General features: G+C 40.0%; 1 protein-coding gene across 1 annotated transcript; it reads right to left on the bottom strand.

The window, feature by feature from the left end:
• Nucleotides 1-1,774: 1,774 nt before the first annotated feature.
• On the bottom strand, nt 1,775-21,640 carry ALG5 (ALG5 dolichyl-phosphate beta-glucosyltransferase). The gene is made up of 10 exons (XM_042838723.1): nt 21,529-21,640; nt 20,615-20,786; nt 19,103-19,149; nt 18,379-18,447; nt 17,295-17,387; nt 15,638-15,751; nt 13,513-13,572; nt 10,959-11,110; nt 4,275-4,360; nt 1,775-3,054 (listed from the first exon to the last, which is right to left on the bottom strand). Exons 1-10 carry the CDS (start codon nt 21,604-21,606, stop codon nt 2,942-2,944), a joined length of 984 nt encoding a protein of 327 aa, XP_042694657.1. The 5' UTR covers nt 21,607-21,640; the 3' UTR covers nt 1,775-2,941.
• Nucleotides 21,641-21,674: the final 34 nt, after the last annotated feature.

The following is a 21,674-nucleotide window of genomic DNA, read 5'->3' as shown; positions in this document are numbered from 1 at the left end:
GCTTCCAATTTATAAACAAGTCAATCAATCCAGATGCCTTTGCCATACAAGTTATAATTCTCAAATCAGTCCAAACTACTAGAAATACGACTACATGAAAAGCTTTCCTAAAGCAAACATTTCCTCTCACAGCACATAAAACACAATGTGGGAAAATGTCAGAAAGGCTACTTTTGTTTCCTGAGTTCTTCATACCTGGATTTCTAATTCGGAAAAGCCATCTTTTACTGAAGTTTGGTTTGTATAGTCTCCTGCATCTTTGTTAAAGATTCCACTGCTCCTTAATGCTGTTCAGAACTGGAGCAGACTGCAGTGACCAGGGCTGGAAGAATAACTGATACTGGCAGCCAGTTAAGGACTGGCACACAAAGATGAGTTATAATTTGCCAAAGGATTTTGTGAAGGTTAAATAACAACAGAGAAACACTTAGAAAGGGATCCTGGGTTCCAGCCCAGACTCTGAATATTGCCGTATCCTATCCACAGTCCCAACTTGCTTTAAACCGTGAAATTTCTGTCCTAACCTTATTCTTGTGGAGGACTTGGCTTAGCGAAACCCTTCAGCTTCCGCTTCCCTCATTAGCAACGTTTTTTTTTTTCTGTCCTTAATTGATCTGTCTTCTTAGCCATTCCCTTGATCTTGTATTTTTTTGCTGAGTCCAATGCTGTTCCACCCCATTCCTCATGCAGTCTCAGTGCTCTGTCTCCCATTTCACTCACTGCCCTCCAATCTCAGTCCCAGATCAGCCTCCTTTTCAGCTTCTCCCCGTGCTCTCTTTGTCCCAGTTTACTCTTTTTTTTTTTTTTCATCCCAGTTCAACTTTATCCTCTCTGCAAGGGAATGTGTCAGGCTACACCTACACAAGTAACCTAAATTGTGCCAGGTGTCCCACAGCTGCCTACATCTGTCACATGCTCTTAAAATATTTTTCAGGCCCACTTTGGCAATGAGTGGAGGCTCAGGACTACCTCCAACAGAGTGTGGATATGGCAAACCTGCTCTGAAGGCAGCTGAGAAGGACACAGATGTTTGGCTGTGACCTGTGCCATGCCTACAGACCTCAGAGACACTGAACAGATTCTGGACCATTTAGACATGAAGTGACCTTTATCCAGGGCTCAAATTTTCTGAGAAAATCCCCATTCATCCCAGAAGAGAAATTTCTGCCAACAAGTCCCATTGTCCAATCCCCAGAAGCTCAAAAATGGTAAATCCAGCCTCACCTCTGCACCTCTGAGGTGGAAGATAAAGTTATTTTTGTTGGAATGACCTATGCACAGTTGTTAAAGGAGACAGCTCAATAGTGAGACTTACTGGAGAGTCTTATCTGCAAGGTTTTAAAAGATCTTTGTAAAAAATTAAAAAATAATATATATATATAAAATCATAAGCAGCACCCCTCTTTCCAAGCTTTGACATCCAATACAGAAGAATTTCTTGAAGAAGAGGTCACCAGATTTTTACAGATCATGCAGAGAACAATGCATGACCTAAGTCTCATCGTTTGAAAAAGATGAACTATGTTGGTTAGATTTAAAATAAATTCCATTTTAAGGTAAGACACGAGGAACATTTTAGGAATCTACATTTGAGGGTGGGCTAGCAAGCTTAATTAATCACAGCCAGAGCTACAATTATCCAGGTTTGATCAGGGCAATCTCTCTCACCAAAACTGGGAAGCTGGTTTTTTACTTAAGTAGTGTCAGCAGTCAATCATGTGATTGGTTTTGCAGAAATGAGAGATATATGTGAAATCAACAGGAGAGCGAAATCTGCAAAATCAAAGATATTTCTGAGAATTTATTCCAGCAGTTTATTATACAGAAAACTGAGGTAACCCTTACAGAAGCAAAACTCAGTATTGCAGTATAGTACTGCAGAAGGAATAAGAAAAATCATCAGTTGAAAAGTATGTGAAAGCACAGACCATATACCCTTCATTCTTTAAATGTGTTTATATATGTATTTGGCTTCGTTTGTTGGCAGTCCACAACTGTTCTGACAACACTAAAGCTGCGTACTGTAATAAGGTGTGGCTTTATAAGAAAGATTCAAGGTCCTTCCCTTCTCCTCTGATCACATTCAAAGAGTGAGAACTTCATATTGGCATGGCTAATGCACAGCACCCCAAGTGTGGACTGGGTCTCACTTCTGCATTAGTTTTCCATACCCTTTTTACTACAGACTCAGAGATGCCAAGGACTACTAGCCTTGAGCCCGCAGTATTAATTAGTATGTATGAACAAAACATTTATCAGTGACAACATTTTGAAATGAAATGTGCTTTCTCTTGGAACTTCTGCAGCTTGGAGGCGATCTGCAGTTTGATCTCAGACGAACTGTTTGAGCTTCAGACAGCTTTAGAACATTTGGAATGTCAAGAGACTACTGAAAGTTCTTAGAACAGCCTTATGAACATTGCTTTCATAAATCAGTAAAACGCACAGTTTCCCATAACACTGAATCTAAACACACATTAGTGCGAATCAATTTTGATCATTCAAGTTGTAAGATGGCCATATATTTCCAGGTATTACAGAGAAAAGTGGTTGTGGCCATTCACAGCCCAATATTGCACTTTGTAGAAAAGAGTGCCTCTTTTAATTTGTATAAATTTTACTAGTGTAAATTCTGAATGTACGACGAGACAAAGGCAGATATATTTATGTGAGTGAGTTTACATGACATGGTCATGCAACTATTTCATACAAGGAAGACCCAACAACCAGACAAGAAAATGTTCCTTGGAAATGCTTTCTCTTTACAAAACATTGTACAAATTCCTTGTTGAGAATCTTACAAAACACACACATGCTGCAAAAATGAAACATACAGCAGGAGCAATGAAGAATTACCTCAGCTTTCAACACCATTTCACTTGATTGAAACTGTTCTCATGTTCCATTAAGTATAATAATACATTTGAAAAATGTAAATAACCTAATTACATTTTCTTGTTTCAAGCTGCCAGGCACCAGTCATATATCGCAGTCGTATAAAAAGAAGATCCCTGCCCATCTGCAGCCAGCTCCAAAAGGGAACTAACTTAGAACCTGTGATTAATGAAGAAGAAAATCAGAAGGACATTGTTAGAAAAAATGAGGAATAGCAAAGCATACTTTTACTAGTTGTGAACCTCTGCATTCTCAGCACGTTCAGCCTTAGTACACAGACTTTAATTTTAATTAAGGAATCTTACAAATACTGTAAAAATATGTATTAAAATGTATTGCCTTGTAGCCATTACATTATACCATAAGCAGGGAGATACAGATTGGAAGCAGCACAGTAGTTCACCATATGCCACAGGATACACAGACTGCAGTAGGGCTTTGTTCAAGTAAATAGGAACCTGAACACCAACAGTTAAGGATTTCTGAGTGACTTTGTACAAGATGATCATCTCCTGCTCTCTTAAAGCAGTACGAACGTGCCAATGTCCAGGCAATGTAAGGAATGCACATCATAGCTCCTCTTCCATCTGTGCTAACATTTATAGTAGATGCAATACACCTGAAACTGCACTGAAAGAAAACATTCTCTTTTAACAGTGAAGTTGGCTCAGGATGTTCTCTGCTTGCCTGCATCCTTTATCACCATCACAACTCATCACTCTTTTTGTTGTTCAGGGTTGTGCCGAGGAGAAAAGATTCAGGTTAAAAAACAAAAAAAAACATCAGAGCAAAAGAAAGGAAGGAAATGTATTTGATAGGAGGAAAGCAAGGAAGTGGAAACAAGCAGTACCTCTTGGTACACATATGGAGCTACTCCTCCTAGCACCCCAATAAGAGAGACCTCTGTACATATCTGAAAGAGTCAAACCAAATCTTAACAGAGGGTGCTCTAAAGAAGGTCTTGATAGGTAGGATGAGAATTTTGGAAGAAAAGATACAGAAGAACAGAGCTGAATAAATAAAAAATGACAGTTAGGCTTTCTGCATAGCATTTTACAAGAGCAACATTTTTATTATCACATTATAGCAAGATGATGTGCTGAAGTAGTGCTTCACCACTACTTTGGTAGCCCTAGCAGTATAATTACCTACTTTGTCTCCAGTGAGAGTTTCTCTCCCTTGCCCTCTGTTCACCTGTTCTTCCTGTGTCTGTATTACCCTGCCATGACAGAATCTGCAAGGATTCTGAATTTGTATGGAAAGAAGGCTGCGTGCTATCAAAATTGGATAAAATATGATTCACTTTGAGCAAATCCTCAGCTATTTTATTCTGGATTGATACTTAAGGAATCTTAACAAAAAAGAAAGTGCTTCCTTACCTTCAATTTCAGTCCAGTTGACAGCAACTTCTGCTATAGGTATTCTCAAGTGCTGAGCTATATAAAGGAGCTCCACATCAAACGCCCTGCAATAGAACAGCAAATAGCAAATTCAGTGTTATTTATTTCCAGGAGGAATATGGTGGCATTGTAAATTTAAAAGAGGTTGGTATTCAGTTACAAAATTGATACCAATTCTCTACAGATCCAATGCACATGAAAGGAAAACAAATTTCCTGACTGAATGACTAAGAAAACAGCCAACATACAGATAACAACACTTCACTGCACTCTGTTTCTGAAGGTGTATTTCATGCTGTGTCCACACCACTGCTCACTTTCCATTCTGTCACAATCATGATTTAGAAAATTTTGAAGACCAAGGAGTTGAACGGGCAATGTCAATCTGCAATAGCAGAGCCCAGTGACCATTTAATGTGCACCTCCAAAACCCTCTTGAGACTGGTCTTTTTCTTTGCTGGCAAGATTCTCTGCAGGCTGTGCAACAGAATGAATTTGGGAGGAGATCCTACCCTAATTCAGTTGCCCTCCACCCAGTTTGTCCAAAACATGCTTTAATCCTCTCTGTTCTCTGCGTAGAAAATTGTGCATTTCTTTCTTGCAAGTGAATGCTTAGGTAGGACCTCTGAATCAAGGCTTCTGGTGTTGTTTGAATTCAAGGTATTAGTAACCTCATTTGACACTACAGCTGTGGGACAGAAAGATGCAAGCAAGCAAAAAGGCATATTGAAGGTGTTGGCCAGCCACATTCAGGCATCACTTCCTTGTACTATTAATGAATGCAACAATAGGAGTGACTTTAAAAGATGTTCTCAGGTGTGACACGTGTATGCTCCATTGAAGTACAGACTGCAGCACGCTGCCTGAAGCTGAGGTCATTCTCACACACACATCAACCTGGACTTGCTCTGTATGTGTGTGTGAAGGAACCACTGACACAGCACAGCAGTAAAACATGCAGAGGTGGTATAAACAGAAGTTATCAACAGAGACTACAGTTATTCTGTTGAGAGGATTTAGAAACAGTCTGTAAATCTGATTTTGATTAGAACAGAGGCCTTTTAATTGCCATGAAAACAGTTACAGGAATAAATTGATGTTTTTTCCCCCTGTCAACTTAATCTGAGCCAAGCAGCCTTGACACTTTACTGTTGTTTTTTTTTAAATTAGGGTTGAATATTATTTTATTAATTATACCATGGTCTCTTACTGAAATCGTATTATTTGGCATTTTGCTGACATTTTACATTTGTAAGCCAAAAAAAAACATGTATTCACCTCTGGATGTTTATGAGTCATGTGTATTAACAGTAAATCTAATTTTGTAATATTTACTACTTAACTGACTAAAAAACTTAAGAGACAGAATAATTGTCTGATGAATTATACCATATGAACTGTTCTAAAAATATTACTCCATAAAGTATTAGCCCAGCAAACTAATGGTGATTTGCAACAATTCCTATGGACAACCAATTACCCGAATGTCAGCAATATACATCAGAGCACAGCAACATTAAATAGTTTGGAGAACTACTGTGCTCAAAGTAAAAGACTAAAAGGATGGGAATTAATCAGGTTGAACACTAACATTGTTACATGTGGTTGCCATTAGTGTAGCAGTGAACATATCCTGAAATATACAAAATGCAATTCAAGTCTGGAAGGAGAACGACTTCTGTCATACACTGCCTGTGTACAGTTCTTCCTCTGCTCCCCACGACCTTTTCATAGAATCAGGGAATCACAAGGTTGGAAACGACCTGCAAGATCATCTAGTCCAACCACCCTCCCATCACCAACGCTACCACGACTCCACCACCTCCCTGGGCAGCCATTCTGGTGCCTGACCACTCTGAGAGAAATTGTTCTTCCTTATGTCTAACCTAAACCTCCTCTGGTACAACTTGTGGCCATTTCCTCAGGTCCTGTTTGCTGCCTGGGAGAAGAGGCCTCACCAGTGCTGAGTACAGATGCATGCTACAATAATTAATGAGGGAATATAGCTTGCAGTATATCCCATACGTGATAATATGACCCTCACACTGCAGAGCACCAAATCCAGGTGGTACAAAGTTTTAGGACGTAAGTGTGGGTATTTTAGCTGGAGCCAACTCCAGAGATCAAAGCAGTGCCAGCGGATGAGTTGGTGAATGCAATACATGTGTTTTGACATGAAGCAGCATGTCAGCCATTTGCAATTAGTTACTGCGTGACAGAAGCACTGCTAGGAACTGCAGGGTATTATTCACATCATACACTTCAGAGGATCCTGCTGCAGAGAGTGGAAGTAAGAGCCTCTGGGCAGGGGAACACAGGGTACCTGAGTGTGGCTCTAGCTTGAATAAGTTCCCAGAAAAGCTTAACACTGCCTTGATCACATAGGAACTTCAGCCTCTAATTTAAGTACCTCAAGTTAGACATCCAAAAATATATGGTGTGAAGCTTGCCTACCTATTTCTAATAGTGGCTCCATTATGTGTTAATTAACACAAACACGAAGTACAAAATACTGGACAACTTTTCCATGTGGCTCTACTTATACTACATAGAATCATAGAATCACCAAGGTTGGAAAAGACCTAAAAGATCACCCAGTCCAACCGTTAAATGCTTTTGTCAAAGTTACGACGATGCTGGCTTAAACTTGATGTAACACAAAGCTGCTGGGTGCCCAATTGAAATTAAATCCCTTTTAAACTGAACTTGTTTCAGCTTGTAAAGTACTATGAGGGCTGCTCCAAAAGTAATGCCTTCTGGTTTATTATGTCATCCCACAATTTCAGAGGTGGATGGTGGTGGTGTAGCAGTAGAAATTGAACCTTTCCACCAATAACCACATTATATTTTGTTGCTGTGTAACAGACAGAAGCAGAGGGGCAGTCTGGCTTCTGAAGTGGAAGTGTGCCTGAAGCAAAGGTGCTTTGAATTCCACCATGTGGAAAACATGGCACCCATTTGACATTAAGGGACACTTGCTGAACTCCCATGGAGACAAAACAGTGGATGTGAGCACAGTGAGGCAGTGGGTGGTGTGTTTCAGCAGGTCACATGCAGGCTCTTGTTCACTGCAGGTGAAAATGCATTGCTAACAGGGGTGACTGCATTGAAAAATAGTGTTTTGTAGCTGAGAATTTTCTCTATCAAACAGCATTCTTGTACTCTTTCTATCTGTTACAGTTTCCATGAAAATAAATGAGACATGACTTTTGGAGCAACTGACACATCCTGAGAATTTAATAGTTATTTTGAAATTGCCATTAGGCTCTTTTTTGCTTGTCTAATATTAAATATATCAAATACCCAACATTTGGCCTTCTGTTATATCATTATGACTGGAATTTATAACTTTTCTTTGATAACATGTTGTTCTAGTGAACTCTTAACAGGGCAGATGCAACTTTCAGTGGCCAAAGAATGAAATACGGTGACAAGCTCCAGCTGTAACAAGGCTTTTGAAAGCCCACGTGCACCTGCCAGGATCAGAATATTTTAATTCTACAAGACAAAACAGAGATAGTTTTAACAGCAAAATATTTTTGTGTTGATTTTGGAGATGAGAAGGCTCTGAGAAGACCTCATTGAGGCCTTCCAGTACTTGAAGGGAGCACATAAACAGGAGGGGGAACAGCCACTTACAAGGCTGGATAGTGATAGGGGGAATGGTTTTAAACTGAGACACGGGAGGTTTAGATTAGATTAGGAGGAAGTTTTTCACACAGAGGGTGGTGACGCACTGGAACAGGTTGCCCAAGGAGGCTGTGGATGCCCCATCCCTGGAGGCATTCAAGGCCAGGCTGGATGTGGCTCTGGGCAGCCTGGTCTGGTGGTTGGTGACGCTGCACATAGCAGGGGGTTGAAATGAGATGATCATTGTGGTCTTTTTCAACCCAGGCCATTCTATGATTCTATGATTAGACATTCATAAACAATTCTACTTGTCCTGCACAAAAACAGGAAAAAACAATTCATTCCACTGCTTGTGTTGGCCTATGATGCCAAAGCAGTGGAAAAATATCCCTGTAACAAATATTTATATGTTTTTCTAAGCAATACTTACTTATTTTCCTGTAATTTTTAGAAATTCACATTTACAACTTAGTGATAGAAGAAACAATCATGGGATGTCTTTTATGCTGAACGTGTGAGTTTTAAATGTGAAAAAAAGTGGCTTGTTCAGTGCACACGGCAATTTTTATAGACTAAAATAATACAATTTGTTCTATCAATTTTACTCTACAAACATTTTAAGCTAACCAATCTATCTAACCAGTGATCTGCTAAGTTGCTTAATATCATTACAAATTGCTGCTTTACAAACTGTCAATCAAGCCAGGGCATGAACTACGCTCTGAATTTCCACTCATTTTATCAATATGCCAGGTAGAAAAGTAACTGCTGCCACGTCTAGTTCTTCTGGGTGAGGAAACAAATATTCTGTCTGGAACAATTGTTATGATTTTTCTGTAGTCAGAAGAAAGAGAAAAAAAAAATCAATGATCAAATTTTGCACAGAAAAATTCTGTCAGTTAGGCAATCTAATTTTCCAGTTTTCTTCCTGTGCATTACAATTTCACATAAAAATTACACTTCCCCAGCACAGACTGGATGCAGAAATGGAGCTTCTTTCGGGGTCTGAAAGTGAGTAATTCCAACTGTCATCATTTTGTTTTTAAAATACCTCTTTTAATTTTCTTTTAAGTCTTAATTTAAAAAACGTGCTCCATCCATTTCTGAAAAATAGATTAGTGCTGTAATCAGATTCAGAACCTAAAACACGAAGCATATGCTCTTTGTTCAAAAGGTTGCTCTTATTTCAAACTAATGTCAAAGCTTTGCTATGTAGAAAGTAAATTTCAAGAATGTTTGGGTTTTGTTCGTGTATATACAGCCAGCTCTCTGAGGAACAGTTACACCAAAAAGTAAATAAGAACATTAACGGGAAAAGAAAAACTTGCTTAGGATCTGAGCGTGACTTTTTAGTATCAAAAATATAAACAATATCCAGTATCTATTAATTTTATGCTTTCTAAACTTCAGCATAATAAAATATTCTGGGAAGTCTCTCAGCCTCTCTTGAAAAACTGTTGTATGATTCTCATCCCCCTAAAGATAAAAACATTATCTTTCTCTGTATATTTCAGTTTGCTTTTAAGATTTCATAAAAATAAGCATCTATAAATCCAACTCTGCACAGCAAGATGATAACTGGGATTTCAGTTTTCTAGGGTTTTCAACATTAAAGAGATGATATTCAAGTCAGTGTAGGCTGGAAGAGAAGCATGATAAAACCAAAAAAAACCCTGGACTTCTGAGCAACTACTGCTTTATTTCTACTACAGCTGAAATTGAGTTATTTCCCTCTCTTTAAAGTAATCTTAGAAACAGCCAAAACCAGACAGAGGATCATATAAAGGAAGATCTTGATGCAGTGTCTCATTGCTCCCCACTCCCACTTTCATCTACAGAAAGTGAATACGGAAACGCAAGGCTGCATGGTATAGATGGTGTTAATGAAATATTAAAAGCACCATAAGTATTTAATTGTGGTCTTTCTGATAATAATACAAGTATGGAAACTTAACAGTCTTTTGTTCTCTCTGACCTAGCAGCTGGATAGCTATGTTGCTTACATGGACATATCTATTGCCAGAACATGAGACGTTCAGCTTCCAAGAATGCAACTGTGCTCCTAACACTGCTTAAGCGAGGTATGTTATCATCCTGCTGAGAGACACACAGACAAAGCCTGTATTATTTACTGGGTAAGTATTGCTCTGCATTTGATAACATCCAGCACTTCAGTGCAGCCTCCGACTACTCAGCGCTAATTTAACACTTGTGCTGTCTGCTGTACAGACATTTTTGGATTCATTTAGCAAAAGGGAAGAACTGTCTTGGCTTTTAGTCTATTAAGACCACTGACATTGCCTATATGGAGCAGAAACTGAGCTGCCTTAGATACAAGTTCGGGTTAGTAGTCCAAATGGCTTTTACTGAATGGTTTTATCCTTCGGATGCAATTAAGGCACAGGCCTCTGACACAGTTTGTTCCTACATATTACTACACTGAGCAGAATGTACCCTGCTAAACTTCAGCCACCTACAGTAGAGATAACTCCTGTACAAGTTGTCCAGGGTCTTTCTGTAGTTGATGGCAGGAAATGAGACTTGTTGGCCATGCTTCACTTGGCATACTTTAGAGCCCTGCATTAGGATGAAATTAATTAGATCCTGAAATTATCCCTTCTTCTGTCACCAAAGAGGACAAGCAGAAACACTCTAGATGTTATGGAAGGAAATCTTTGCATGTGCATATTTATATTCTGAATAAAAAGCTTATGAATTCAGAGCAGGGATTATTAGACAACTGATTTTACAGGCATTTTATATTAACATCAAGAGTAAATGTATCTTGGTGTTTAGTCTAAATATTATCATAGAATGCCTTGGATTGGAAGGGACCTCAAGGATCATCCAGTTTCAAACCCCCTGCCATAGGAAGGGCCACCAACTTCCAGATCTGGTACTAGACCAGGCGGCTCAGGGACCCATCCAACCTGGTCTTGAACACACTGTTTCACAGTGGTTGCAATGCTGAAATTACTTTTCCAAAATCATGCTAATCAAGAAAGAAAAGCAACAACAACAAAGAAAATTTACCAGCGTTCTACGTGGAGGGTTGAGAATGTCCGCAATGCAGCTTCTCTGGTTAGAAGTTTAAATCCACACTGTGTATCCCTGATCTTTTTGACACAGAGAAACCACACAAGGAAATGGAAGCCGTACATCAGGAGAGTTCGAAAGTAAGAGCGCTGTGAACAAAAGGGAAGAAGTTAGATGGTCTCCTTTAGATGATGAGCGCAGTGTTTAAACAGAGCTGGCTCTCAGGACAAGAGCCCTGTTTCAAGACAGCTTTCAAAGTTCATAAAGTATTTTCTTTAGTGCAGGAAACAAACCAGAACTTTTCAGTTGTTACAATGAAACAAAATTATAGCAGAAAAGGAGAGACTTGCCAGTCAAGTCCATGATTAGGATACACACAGACTTTTAACATCTCTATGTTCTTGTTGCTGTTTTCCCTGATCCGTGGCAGCTTTTCTGGACGGTACCATATTACATGCAGCAGAAGCCCAAGCCTGGATTTCAACTCAAGATTGCGAGTCTGTGATTCTCCCAGTCTACTCTTTGGTTACATTTGTGCTCTTGACATCATGTCATGTGGATATGTTTGTCAGTGGAATCCAGAGGCTGATTCTGTGTTTGCAGAATCACTGCCAGTCTTGTATTTGAGGCAGCTCCTAAACAACTGCAGCTCAGATCCATCACTTCTGAACTCAATCCTGAATTTGGTGAATTAAGTTGAATTTAAGATGATTGTATCTAAGACCATGAGCTAAACACCACGCAAAAAGGAGACAGCAATTTAACTGTTAAACATCTCCAGGTGATAAGAGATGCCTTGAAAGCAAATAATTTCAAACCTTGATTGCAAAATGAGATGATGTTCAGCTTACTATATAACAGCCTTTGGCTTAAGGAAATTCACAGCTCTAAAAAAGTGCTCTAGCCCCAGGTTAATGGTGGATCTGGTGTGGATTCTTCAGTATTCCGGTGAAGGTGAGCTACTGTGTGACAGGGAACACAAGGCTACTTGTGCATGACTGTCATTCATTAACACCACGCACCATCAAAAGTAAGAAACAGGGAGAAACTGAAAGCAAAGAAGGAATACTCTCATCTGCCAACTGTATTTCTGCAGTTTGCACCCAGTCACTTAGTAAGATCCTTCAAAGATGATAAGAAATATGAATGCACTGAAGAAAACGTAGGTATACTTTGTGCTTCCACACAGCATGAAGGATTTTTGTGGCCTACAGTTTATCAGCTACATGGCCTACACCCAGCCCTATGGAGACAATGTTGTTACAAAAGCCCCAGGACTCACTGGCTGTACAGTTAACAAGTACCAGCAAATGGTACTCAGTCACACCAGCACGTGAATTCAACGTCAAAGATTTATCCCTATTTCTGAACATTATGTGAGCTTTCTTTTTGTTTGTTTGAGAATATTAACATATACCCACAAGTATTTACTCCCAGAGAGCTGTTCAAATACCATCTAATAAACCAGAAAAAAAAAAAGCCTGAATGTCTACCAGAGGCTGAGCATTACCAACACAACTTCTTTTGGTCTTCTGTAACTATTTGATAATTCACATATACATATATATACATATATATATATACATATACATATATGTATATTTATATATACATATATGTATATATATATATACATATACATATATATATATATATATATATACATGAGAATATTTTCAACATCATTCAACATATTTAACATCAGTATTAAAAAAGCTCATTCTTGAGAACATTCAAAATGATGAACACATCCAACGATGCTGGAAAAATTAGTCCAGCAACATGTCTGTTGCAATACAAGTTCAGTGCCTGCATTTTGTCAACTACTGACTGCCAAGACATCAGAAAACCAGATGCAAGATAAGATCGTGCCTATGCAGCACTGTTTATTCCACAAGAGCCACGGACTGAACAGTACCCATCTGTGTGTTCAAAACTCAAAAATTTCACTATGAGTAATACAGAAAAACTACAGTACTTTCCCACTGATTAAGAACCCTTCAAACAGCTTAGTGCTAATTATCCCTAACTCATTTTGAGCAGATCTCAAGATTTGTAGATCAATAAGATCCTGCACTGGAAGAGAATCAATAAAAATGAGCTCATCAGTCGCCCTGCACTCCAGCACCAGTACTGGCAGAAGATGTACATTCACACAGAGACTACTCCTGTAGAAGCTTTAACTCATCAGTCACAAAACGTTGCCTTCTACAGACGTGCCTCTAAGACTTCAGCTCCTAATAACAGCAAACTTAAATGGTCTCTAGCTATTAATTGTCAGGAATTTAAATTCTGCTTCTAAGATGCTCTCAACTAGGAAAATGAAATCCTTCAACTGGAACACTAACTGAAACCAGTTCCAAATTGGTGGTGCCTGACACGCAGAACACATCCTTTGTAATGTGAAGGAGCACAAGATCCGCTCACAGCATTTCTTATTTTTAAGCTCCCACTCTCTTACAGATGTTTATTTAACTGTAAAATCTGTATAACAGAATCAAATAAAGGCAATATTTTGAGTAACAGTATACAGGAGGAACGGGAAACAAACCTTTGCTATTGAGTCCTTTTCCAGATGAGCTCTAGAACCACAGGAAATAGCCATCTGGTTCTGCACAAGAATACACATTAAAGACTTATTAGTTACACTATCATTTTCTAAGTCACTGGAATCTCCTGACTCTATATGAAACCTTTAAGAGAGATAAGGACCGTACAATAAAAACTTCAAAGCCATACACTTTTCTGCTTTCTGTAGCTACGCTTTATCTACTGTTGGTTTCCAAGGTTAAAATAAATCTCTTCTACAGTTAACAGATGATCTAAAGGCTAATACACTTCGTATATAGTGCATACAAGTTGCTGCAGTTTATTCATACCTATCAACTATAAACAATTTAGTTTACATTGTTCCTCTCAAGTACAAATACAATAAAAGTGCAAGGTACTGCACCTGGGTGGGGGTAATCCCAAGCACAGACACAATTTGGGTGGAGAATGGCTTGAGAGCAGCCCTGAGGAGAAGGATTTGGGAGTACTGGTTGATGTAAGACTCAACAGGAGCCAGCAGTGTGATCTTGCTGCCCAGAAGATCAACCATATTCTGGGTTACATCAAGAGAAGCATGACCAGTAGGTCAAGGGAGGTGATTCTGTCCCTCTACTCCACTCATGTGAGACCCCGGCTGGAGTACTGCATCCAGCTCTGGGGCTGCCAGCACAAGAAGGACATGGAGCTGTTGGAGTGGGTCTAGAGGGCTGCAAAGATGATCAGAGGGCTGGAGCACCTCTTATGAGGACAGGCTAAGAGCTGGGGTTCTTCAGCCTAGAGAAGAGAAGGCACTGAGGAAACCTTATAGTGGCTTTCCAGTACCTGAAGGGAACCTACAGGAAAGCTGGGGAGGGACTTGAAATAAGAGCATGTAGCAAAAGGACAAGGGGAAATAGTTTTAAACTGGAAGAGGGCAGATTGAAACTAGATATTAGGAAGAAATTATTTATTGTGAGGATGGTGAGACACTAGCACAGTTCCCCAGCAAGGCTGTGGATGCCTCCTCCCTGGAAGCATTTAACGACAGGCTGGATGGGGCTTTGAGCAACCTGGTCTAGAGCGAGGTGTCCCAGCCAACAGCAGGGGTTTGGAACTACATGATCTTAAAGGTCCCTTCTAACTCAAACCATCCTATGAAATGTAGTGAGCAGCACTGATAAACTTTTAGCATTACAAGGCACCTAAAGTTATAATATATGTTTTCCCCTTAATTTGCATTGTGAAAAGGATAACAATACTTGTTCCATGGAAGCACCTTCAAATAAATTAATTACCATGGTATCACTCACAAATATAATCTCAAATTAAACCAAAAGAGGCAATCAAAACAGAATTTTTACATTTATTCTCAGACAACTCCTATAAAAATCCCAAACCTGCTGTATTTGAGCATGGGATTGATGCTGGAGACCCAGCAGCAGCCGTGGTAGTGAGGAGCATGAGAGAAACACTGCCACCCGGCGGCCCCTGCATGCTTACACCCACAGATGGACAGTGGGAGCTGCCACCTGCCGCACAGATGCAGACAGAAGAGCTCCCACTGGCAAGCTGAGCACCACTTCTTGCTTTTTGGGAACCTCACCAGACATATATATACCTCTGTTCTGGGTTAAGCACTGGCTTAAACCTCAGTTCTTTCAGGTCACGGCAAGACAACGGCTATCCAGGGAGAAGATCTTGTTTCACAGTTTTTGAATTTATATTTATTATAAAAGGTATTCCAAATACCTTCATTAAACTAACAACTCTGAGAAAGAGTTAAAAAGTGGGGTGAAATTAAGATGCGTCCTTAGCTATACAAGATGACATCAGATAAGAATAAAATACTACAATTACTAAGCAAAATAAAGGTTATTTAAGTGAGTAGGAACACATGCTTTTTATAGTGACTGTAACAACTTCACATGAAGAATGATGAGTAGAACATAACATGCTGCATATTTCATAGGCACAGGGAATGCAAAGGAGCCCCATGCAAGCTACCTCCTGACAGCCCATTCTCACAACTTCAAAGCATAACGTTCAGACTTACAGCTAGAACTTCAGCTGGACTCCAAACAACTCAAAGTGAATTACAAGAATCCACCTGTATGTGTATGTATTAAACTGAAAAAATTTATACTCACAGGCCACGGTTGGAGATTTGTAAGACCTTCTTCCACTTTTTCAATATCTGCAAATTTTGTAGCTCCATCTGCATCAGCCATAAGAATTTTCTTCCCCCGAGAACTAAGAACACCCTGCAATCACAACAGGCAAGAAAAGTCTATACCTCCCAATTCAGTGTTTGCATTTATCTTGCAGTAACATCTAGAAACCTCACGTACTGCACACCATCCCATAACGACAGACAATGCATGAAAATGGGACCTTAAGGATCTCTCTTATCTACAGAAGGTTACAGGCTAAAAGCTTTACAACTAAAATCGTGAGACACATTGCTACAGTCAGCTACACAGGGGAGCACAGAGCAGTACTTAGTGGTTACCAGTGCACTGGACAGCTTTCCTTTGTCATCTGAGCTATGGAAAGGAGGATGCAGTGCTATATGTTCTTCTAACTTACTTTCAAAAGAATTCAAGAGATAATCTCAAATTAGTTCTGAGAAGTGTCACTGCAAAACATTCATGATGCAGCAGGTTTTGTAGCCTATTTTGACACATCCTTGACAATGAGATCTTTGATGTTTATTGAAGGGCAAGAAAAACAGGAGAGGGTTTGCCAAATGTATTGTCACAAACGGGCATGTGGGACTTAAATAATGAAAGGACCCCACTCAACACTCTGAACAGCAAAACTGTATCACATACACAATCAGCCTCCTTCTGGAATAACTAAAAAATAACTCAATGACTCAACATCATGATTTCTCCATTTGCTATATATAAAATACTAATGTTCCCTAAAAAACAAAAATACCCCAAACTGGACATGATAAAGATACAGCTTAAAATTTGCATACATGGTATGCATGAATAAAAGTATTTGTTGAATCATAACTAACTTTACATTTTACAGTTTCTCATTAGGCTAATAAAGGCTCTGATAGCTCACAAATGATACCATCCTTTTCCATATGAGTACAGTGTCATTTATCCTAGGAAAAAAGTGTTCCCCCAAATGTGTAGCAGCTATTTTATGTTTAAGGATAGAGTGATTTTATGACAAGATCTATGTGCAAGTATCAGTACGTGGAAGCACAAATTCTTCCTGTTCTACTATGAAATACAGGTGATAAGCAGTGGGCTTAAAGTACAAACTTCACTGTACTTTTTTTTTTTTTTTAATAAAAAGAATGATCATAGAATCACAGAATGGCCTGGGTTGAAAAGGACCACAATGATCATCTCGTTTCAACCCCCCTGCTATGTGCAGGGTCACCAACCAGCAGACCAGGCTGCCCAGAGCCACATCCAGGCTGGCCTTGAGTGCCTCCAGGGATGGGGCATCCACAACCTCCATGAGCAACCCAGAAAACAATACTCGCAAACTTTGTATTTCCTCTATAAAATCTGTGAGGGTATTTTTGCTGTTGTTTTCTTTTTCCCTCACACTGCAAAGTCATTTCTGAACAGGAAAAGAATATGAACATTACATTCCCAGAATCTAAAATAAGTTAATTTTGTAAAGAGTTTTTTCTTCAGTTCATGGAATTTGTATTCAGCTTTCTAGGAGTCATTTTGTTACTATATTGAATTCAAAACGTGTATCAGCACAGCTGTATTTCCTGCATATTTGGGTACAGGAAGTTCAGACAGAGAAGGAGATGAAAGTATCAGTTACCATCCTGACTGCTCCTCCTTTCCCTCGATTTTTTACCAAAGAAAGCACTCGCACTTTGTCGCTTCCGTATTTCTCGCAGTACTTCATTGCAACCTGAGAGACATACAAAAAGAACAGCATGAAACAGAAAAAAGACTCAAGGTAGAAGTTTACCATTGCTCACCCTTTCCTTTTTTTCATTTAATAGCACAGAGCTATAATCACTTCAGTCTCAACAAATACACTGCCAGTGTTTGCTGGAGTCTGTTTGGGAAAATAAGAAGTAGTTCACAGTCAGCACAAGAAGTGTGAAGGAGGTATTCATATTCAGGAAGCACAGGATATTCCTCCAAGCAATTCTAAACCCCATTCACTGAAGACCAGGAGACTCCCAGTCCTAATATCATTTATAGCACACTGTTTCAGACTTTTATACTAACACAAACATTCAAAAGTAAAATAATTTTCTACTACTACTACCTACTTCTCACTCGTCTTGCTGCTCTCTGTGGTCTTAAACAAAAATTCAGTGATGTAAAATCCCATTCACACTGCAGAGATGTGCAGGTTTTGTTCCACGCTACGGGGGAAAGAAAGCATGAGCTTTTCCCTCTCATCTTCTCTAACAGTTGTTGCAAGTCAACATTCATCGAAGTAGAAGAACACAGAACTGGGTGGGAAACACTGCTACTGCCATTGGGATTTTTAAATGAACAACGTCATGAAAGATAAGGCAAAGAGACAAAATGTCAGCTCTCCTGTCAATCACAGCATGAACCAGGTACTTTAAAAGGCGTCTTATGCTTCCTCAAAATCACATTCACATCACTTTGCATGTGAAGAATACGTTAGAAGCTGTTAACTGAAGCTAGGATTAGAACTTCTAGAGTTCCAGCTGCAGGAAAGACAATTAAGAGTAATAAGCATTTGAAAAATAATTATATGTGTATGTTTATGTATATGTGATATTCATACTGCATGTAGGACCATAACAGAAAACGTTCAGAAATATGAATTTGAATCAATTACTTCAAGTGCCAAAATACATCATTATTATATTTCACAACTGCAATATAAAAACTCATACCTCTGATTGTTTCCTTACCTCTGTGGTCCGATCTTTACTACCATCATCAACCACCATTACTTCATAAGTGAAGGAAGGGTCTCGTTTCTTAAAAAGAAGAACACAAAGAGTGCACTGCATGCCATTTCTGAAGTTCACAGCAGGTCTTTTAAGCATCAGCATTCTTTGTGTCTGGCAGTTTTCAGCTCATTCCCATGTGCAGACAGGCTCCAATATTATGCAGTAAATTTGCTAACATAGTTACTTTATCGGAATAATTTTGCCATATTTGATGCCTCTTCCATTACATTGGTTGCCATATTTTTCCTCAACTACTATTTAGAACTGAAAAATCAATTTAATTTATAAAAACACGAAAGCCCAAAGCAACATTACTGCTAAAACAGATAAACAAAACCAAACACCTTCTTAACTCAAATAAGCAACCCTGAAGAAGAACAAATGTTTAAAAACTGGTTGGGACCAACCAATATGTAGTTTAGAATGTTAAATGTATTGTTTATCCTCATCTCTGTCTTGGAGAAATCATACATCATACAGTAGCACATTCAATTTAATTAAATAAAGAAAATAGCTTTACAGCATACTATCCAAAAGAAAGTGAACTGATAAGACATGTTTCACTTCCAAGAGGCTGTTATACTGCTTTAACATACACCAAAATAACAAAGTTAATAGATCACATCCTTCTTATACATAACACATAGAAAGACAGCATTTTTTGAATGCAAAATTAAAATACCTGTCTTTTTTCTAGATAATCCAAAGCTTCATCCATCATAAGAGGCACTAGAGGGGAAAAAAAAAATATATAAAAAAAAAATCAGTAGATTATAACAGGCTGAACAACAAAGGCACCAAAAAGCATCAGCACAACCAAGCTGACCACAACCAGAAGGGGAACATGAGTGAATTGCCTCAACCATACAACACTAGTGAACAAGTTCAGGACCTGCGATTCAAAGCCCTGTCCTTTCTGAATGCAGAAAAGGCAATGAAAAAAGTCATACATGCAGGACAACATAAAATCATTTCTTTTAAAGATAAGAACCAACATTCCATTTTGAATTAGGTAATGACATCAAGTACTAAAAAAATAAATAAATAAAAGAAATTCTCCAAGAGAGATCCTATAAATCAGCACTGATTTCTCCTGTTCAAGCAAAGCGACAAACATCAAGAGAAGTTCCCAATGACAGTCAGTATTATGTCCTCTCTTACTAAGGCTGTTAGCCACGATGATGCCAAAGAGTAGGCACTGATTTCTCTGCATGTTAGAAAAATATTCAGCCTCATGGCTGCCTTTGGTTCAAGTGATTATTCTGCCTCCAGAGAGAGAGATAACTAAGTGAAAAGCACAGGGAACATGTGAAGTCTTTGCTTACTGGAAGTATGTATGGAGAAGCAGGACTGAGGAATGCTCTCTTCTCTAGAAAGGGTCAAGTTCTTTACTATGAAAGTAGTGAGGTGCTGGAAAAGGCTGCCCAAAGAAGCTGTGGATGCCCTGTCCCCAGAGGTGTTCGAGGCCAGATTGGATGGGGCCCAGGGCAGCCTGGTCTAGTATTAAGTGGGGAGGCTGGTGGCCCTGCATGTGGCAGGGGGTTGGAGATTCATGATCTTTGAGGTCCCTTCCAACCCAGCCATTCTGTGATTCTGTGAAAGGGTCAGGTGTACTTCCTGTCCATGTCTCTCTCAGTGGAATCCTGAACAGCTCACTACTTTCACTCACCAAGAACAGGAATAACGTCAGCTACCACACATCAACAAGTACAGCTCTAGAGCTTAATGATTTCTATCAGATAGGAAAGCACTCACTTTCTAGTATTTTGTCCTCATAAATAAGGCCACACCAAACACAGCAAACAACAGAGAGACAAGAGATCACCCTTTTCCTTGCTTGTCTGAGACTGCAGCTGTTGCTTACAGGGTAGGAAGCTCTCTAATTTCAGAAGTCTGTTTCTGCGTCTTGCCTTATAGCAACTACTGGGGCAGTAAGCAGCTTTCTGCTGCAATTTATTAAAATAAAGCAGATTGCTACAAGTGCCCCATGCTATTTTTAGCATAAGAAATCAAATTACACAATATCTTAATTTTGAAACTCAACCTAGTTGGTCAGTTTTCTAGAAACTACGTACAGGCCCATTAAAGACTACCACCACCAGAAAGAAAACCTCTGCATTATCACAGTCACAACAGACTTCACTTTTTTTTTTTTTTTTTTTTTTTTTTTCCCTCAAAACAAGACAAATCTTACACCGGTCTTCCTCGTTGTAAGAAGGCACAACTACAGAGAGTTCCTTTGTAGGGGGGTCATGGATACTCGGTACAGGTTCTTTCCTGCCTTCAGCACAGATGAAGAATTTTTCTTCAGCGTGTCGGTGGAGGGTTGGCATTTTTACTGCGGTTACGTGAGCAATTATACAGACCTGTAATGAAAAAGAAGAGAAAACCTTTGAGCTCTGTTTGTAGAATCATAGAATAGAATCATAGAACGTCCTGGGTTGAAAAGGACCACAGTGCTCATCCAGTTTCAACCCCCTGCTATGTGCAGGGTCACCAACCAGCAGACCAGGCTGCCCAGAGCCACATCCAGCCTGGCCTTGAATGCCTCCAGGGATGGGGCATCCACAACCTCCTTGGGCAACCTGTTCCACAGTGTCACCACCCTCTGAGTGAAAAATTTCCTCCTAAGTTTACCTACCAGCACCCTGTTAAAGGTTTATCTAACTGCTGAACGCATTACAAGGGGCAACCAAAGACATAACAAGATAGAGCAACAGTAGTGCATTTTATCACTGAGCTGTAGAGTGCTTGGGTTGAAAGGGTCATCCAGGCCAACCTCCTGCAACGACCAGCCAGGTCAAGGTGCTCAGAGCTTGAACAAGCCCGACCAGGGATGCTTCCAAGAATAAGGAATCCACCACCTCTCTGGTATCCTGTTCCAGTGCACAGCCTGCACCAGAGGGCCGGAACCCTCTCGTGTAGTGGCTGCCACTACATTGCACGGTTCACCAGTCCTGGCCACAGAGACGGGTTTTCCCACAGGCGCGGTGAGAACCCCTTTTCTCCAACGCACCTCGGACGAATACAGCCAGCGGGAGCCCCAGCTAGCGGGAGCCCCAGCCCCGAGCGGCCCTCGCCCCCACGCGGGATGCCCGCAGCTCTCACCAGGAGCAGGAGGAGGGCGGCCAGGACCGCCAGCACCGCGCCGAGCTCGGGCAGGGATAGGGGCAGCGGCAACGCCATAGCCGGGGAGCGGCAACGAGCCGCTGCTCCAGCGATGCGGAAGCCGCCGTTTCCCCGCCCCGCCGTAC

This window comes from Centrocercus urophasianus, unplaced genomic scaffold (assembly GCF_019232065.1).
Source record: "Centrocercus urophasianus isolate 14NV4802_14NV808 unplaced genomic scaffold, USGS_Curo_1.0 seq_9, whole genome shotgun sequence".
Classification (NCBI taxonomy): Eukaryota; Metazoa; Chordata; class Aves; order Galliformes; family Phasianidae; genus Centrocercus; species Centrocercus urophasianus.
This window is presented reverse-complemented; position numbering and strand designations above follow the sequence as displayed.

Bases quoted from the DNA above. Each gene is read 5' to 3' on its own strand.
- ALG5 (XM_042838723.1), bottom strand. From the start codon at position 21,606: ATGGCGTTGCCGCTGCCCCTATCCCTGCCCGAGCTCGGCGCGGTGCTG. The intron at 15,752-17,294 runs GTAACTGATACT...TTGTGATTGCAG, and splicing joins AAGGAGGAGCAGTCAGGATG to GGTGTTCTTAGTTCTCGGGG. The intron at 13,573-15,637 runs GTGAGTATAAAT...ATTCTTGTGCAG, and splicing joins CAAATCTCCAACCGTGGCCT to AACCAGATGGCTATTTCCTG.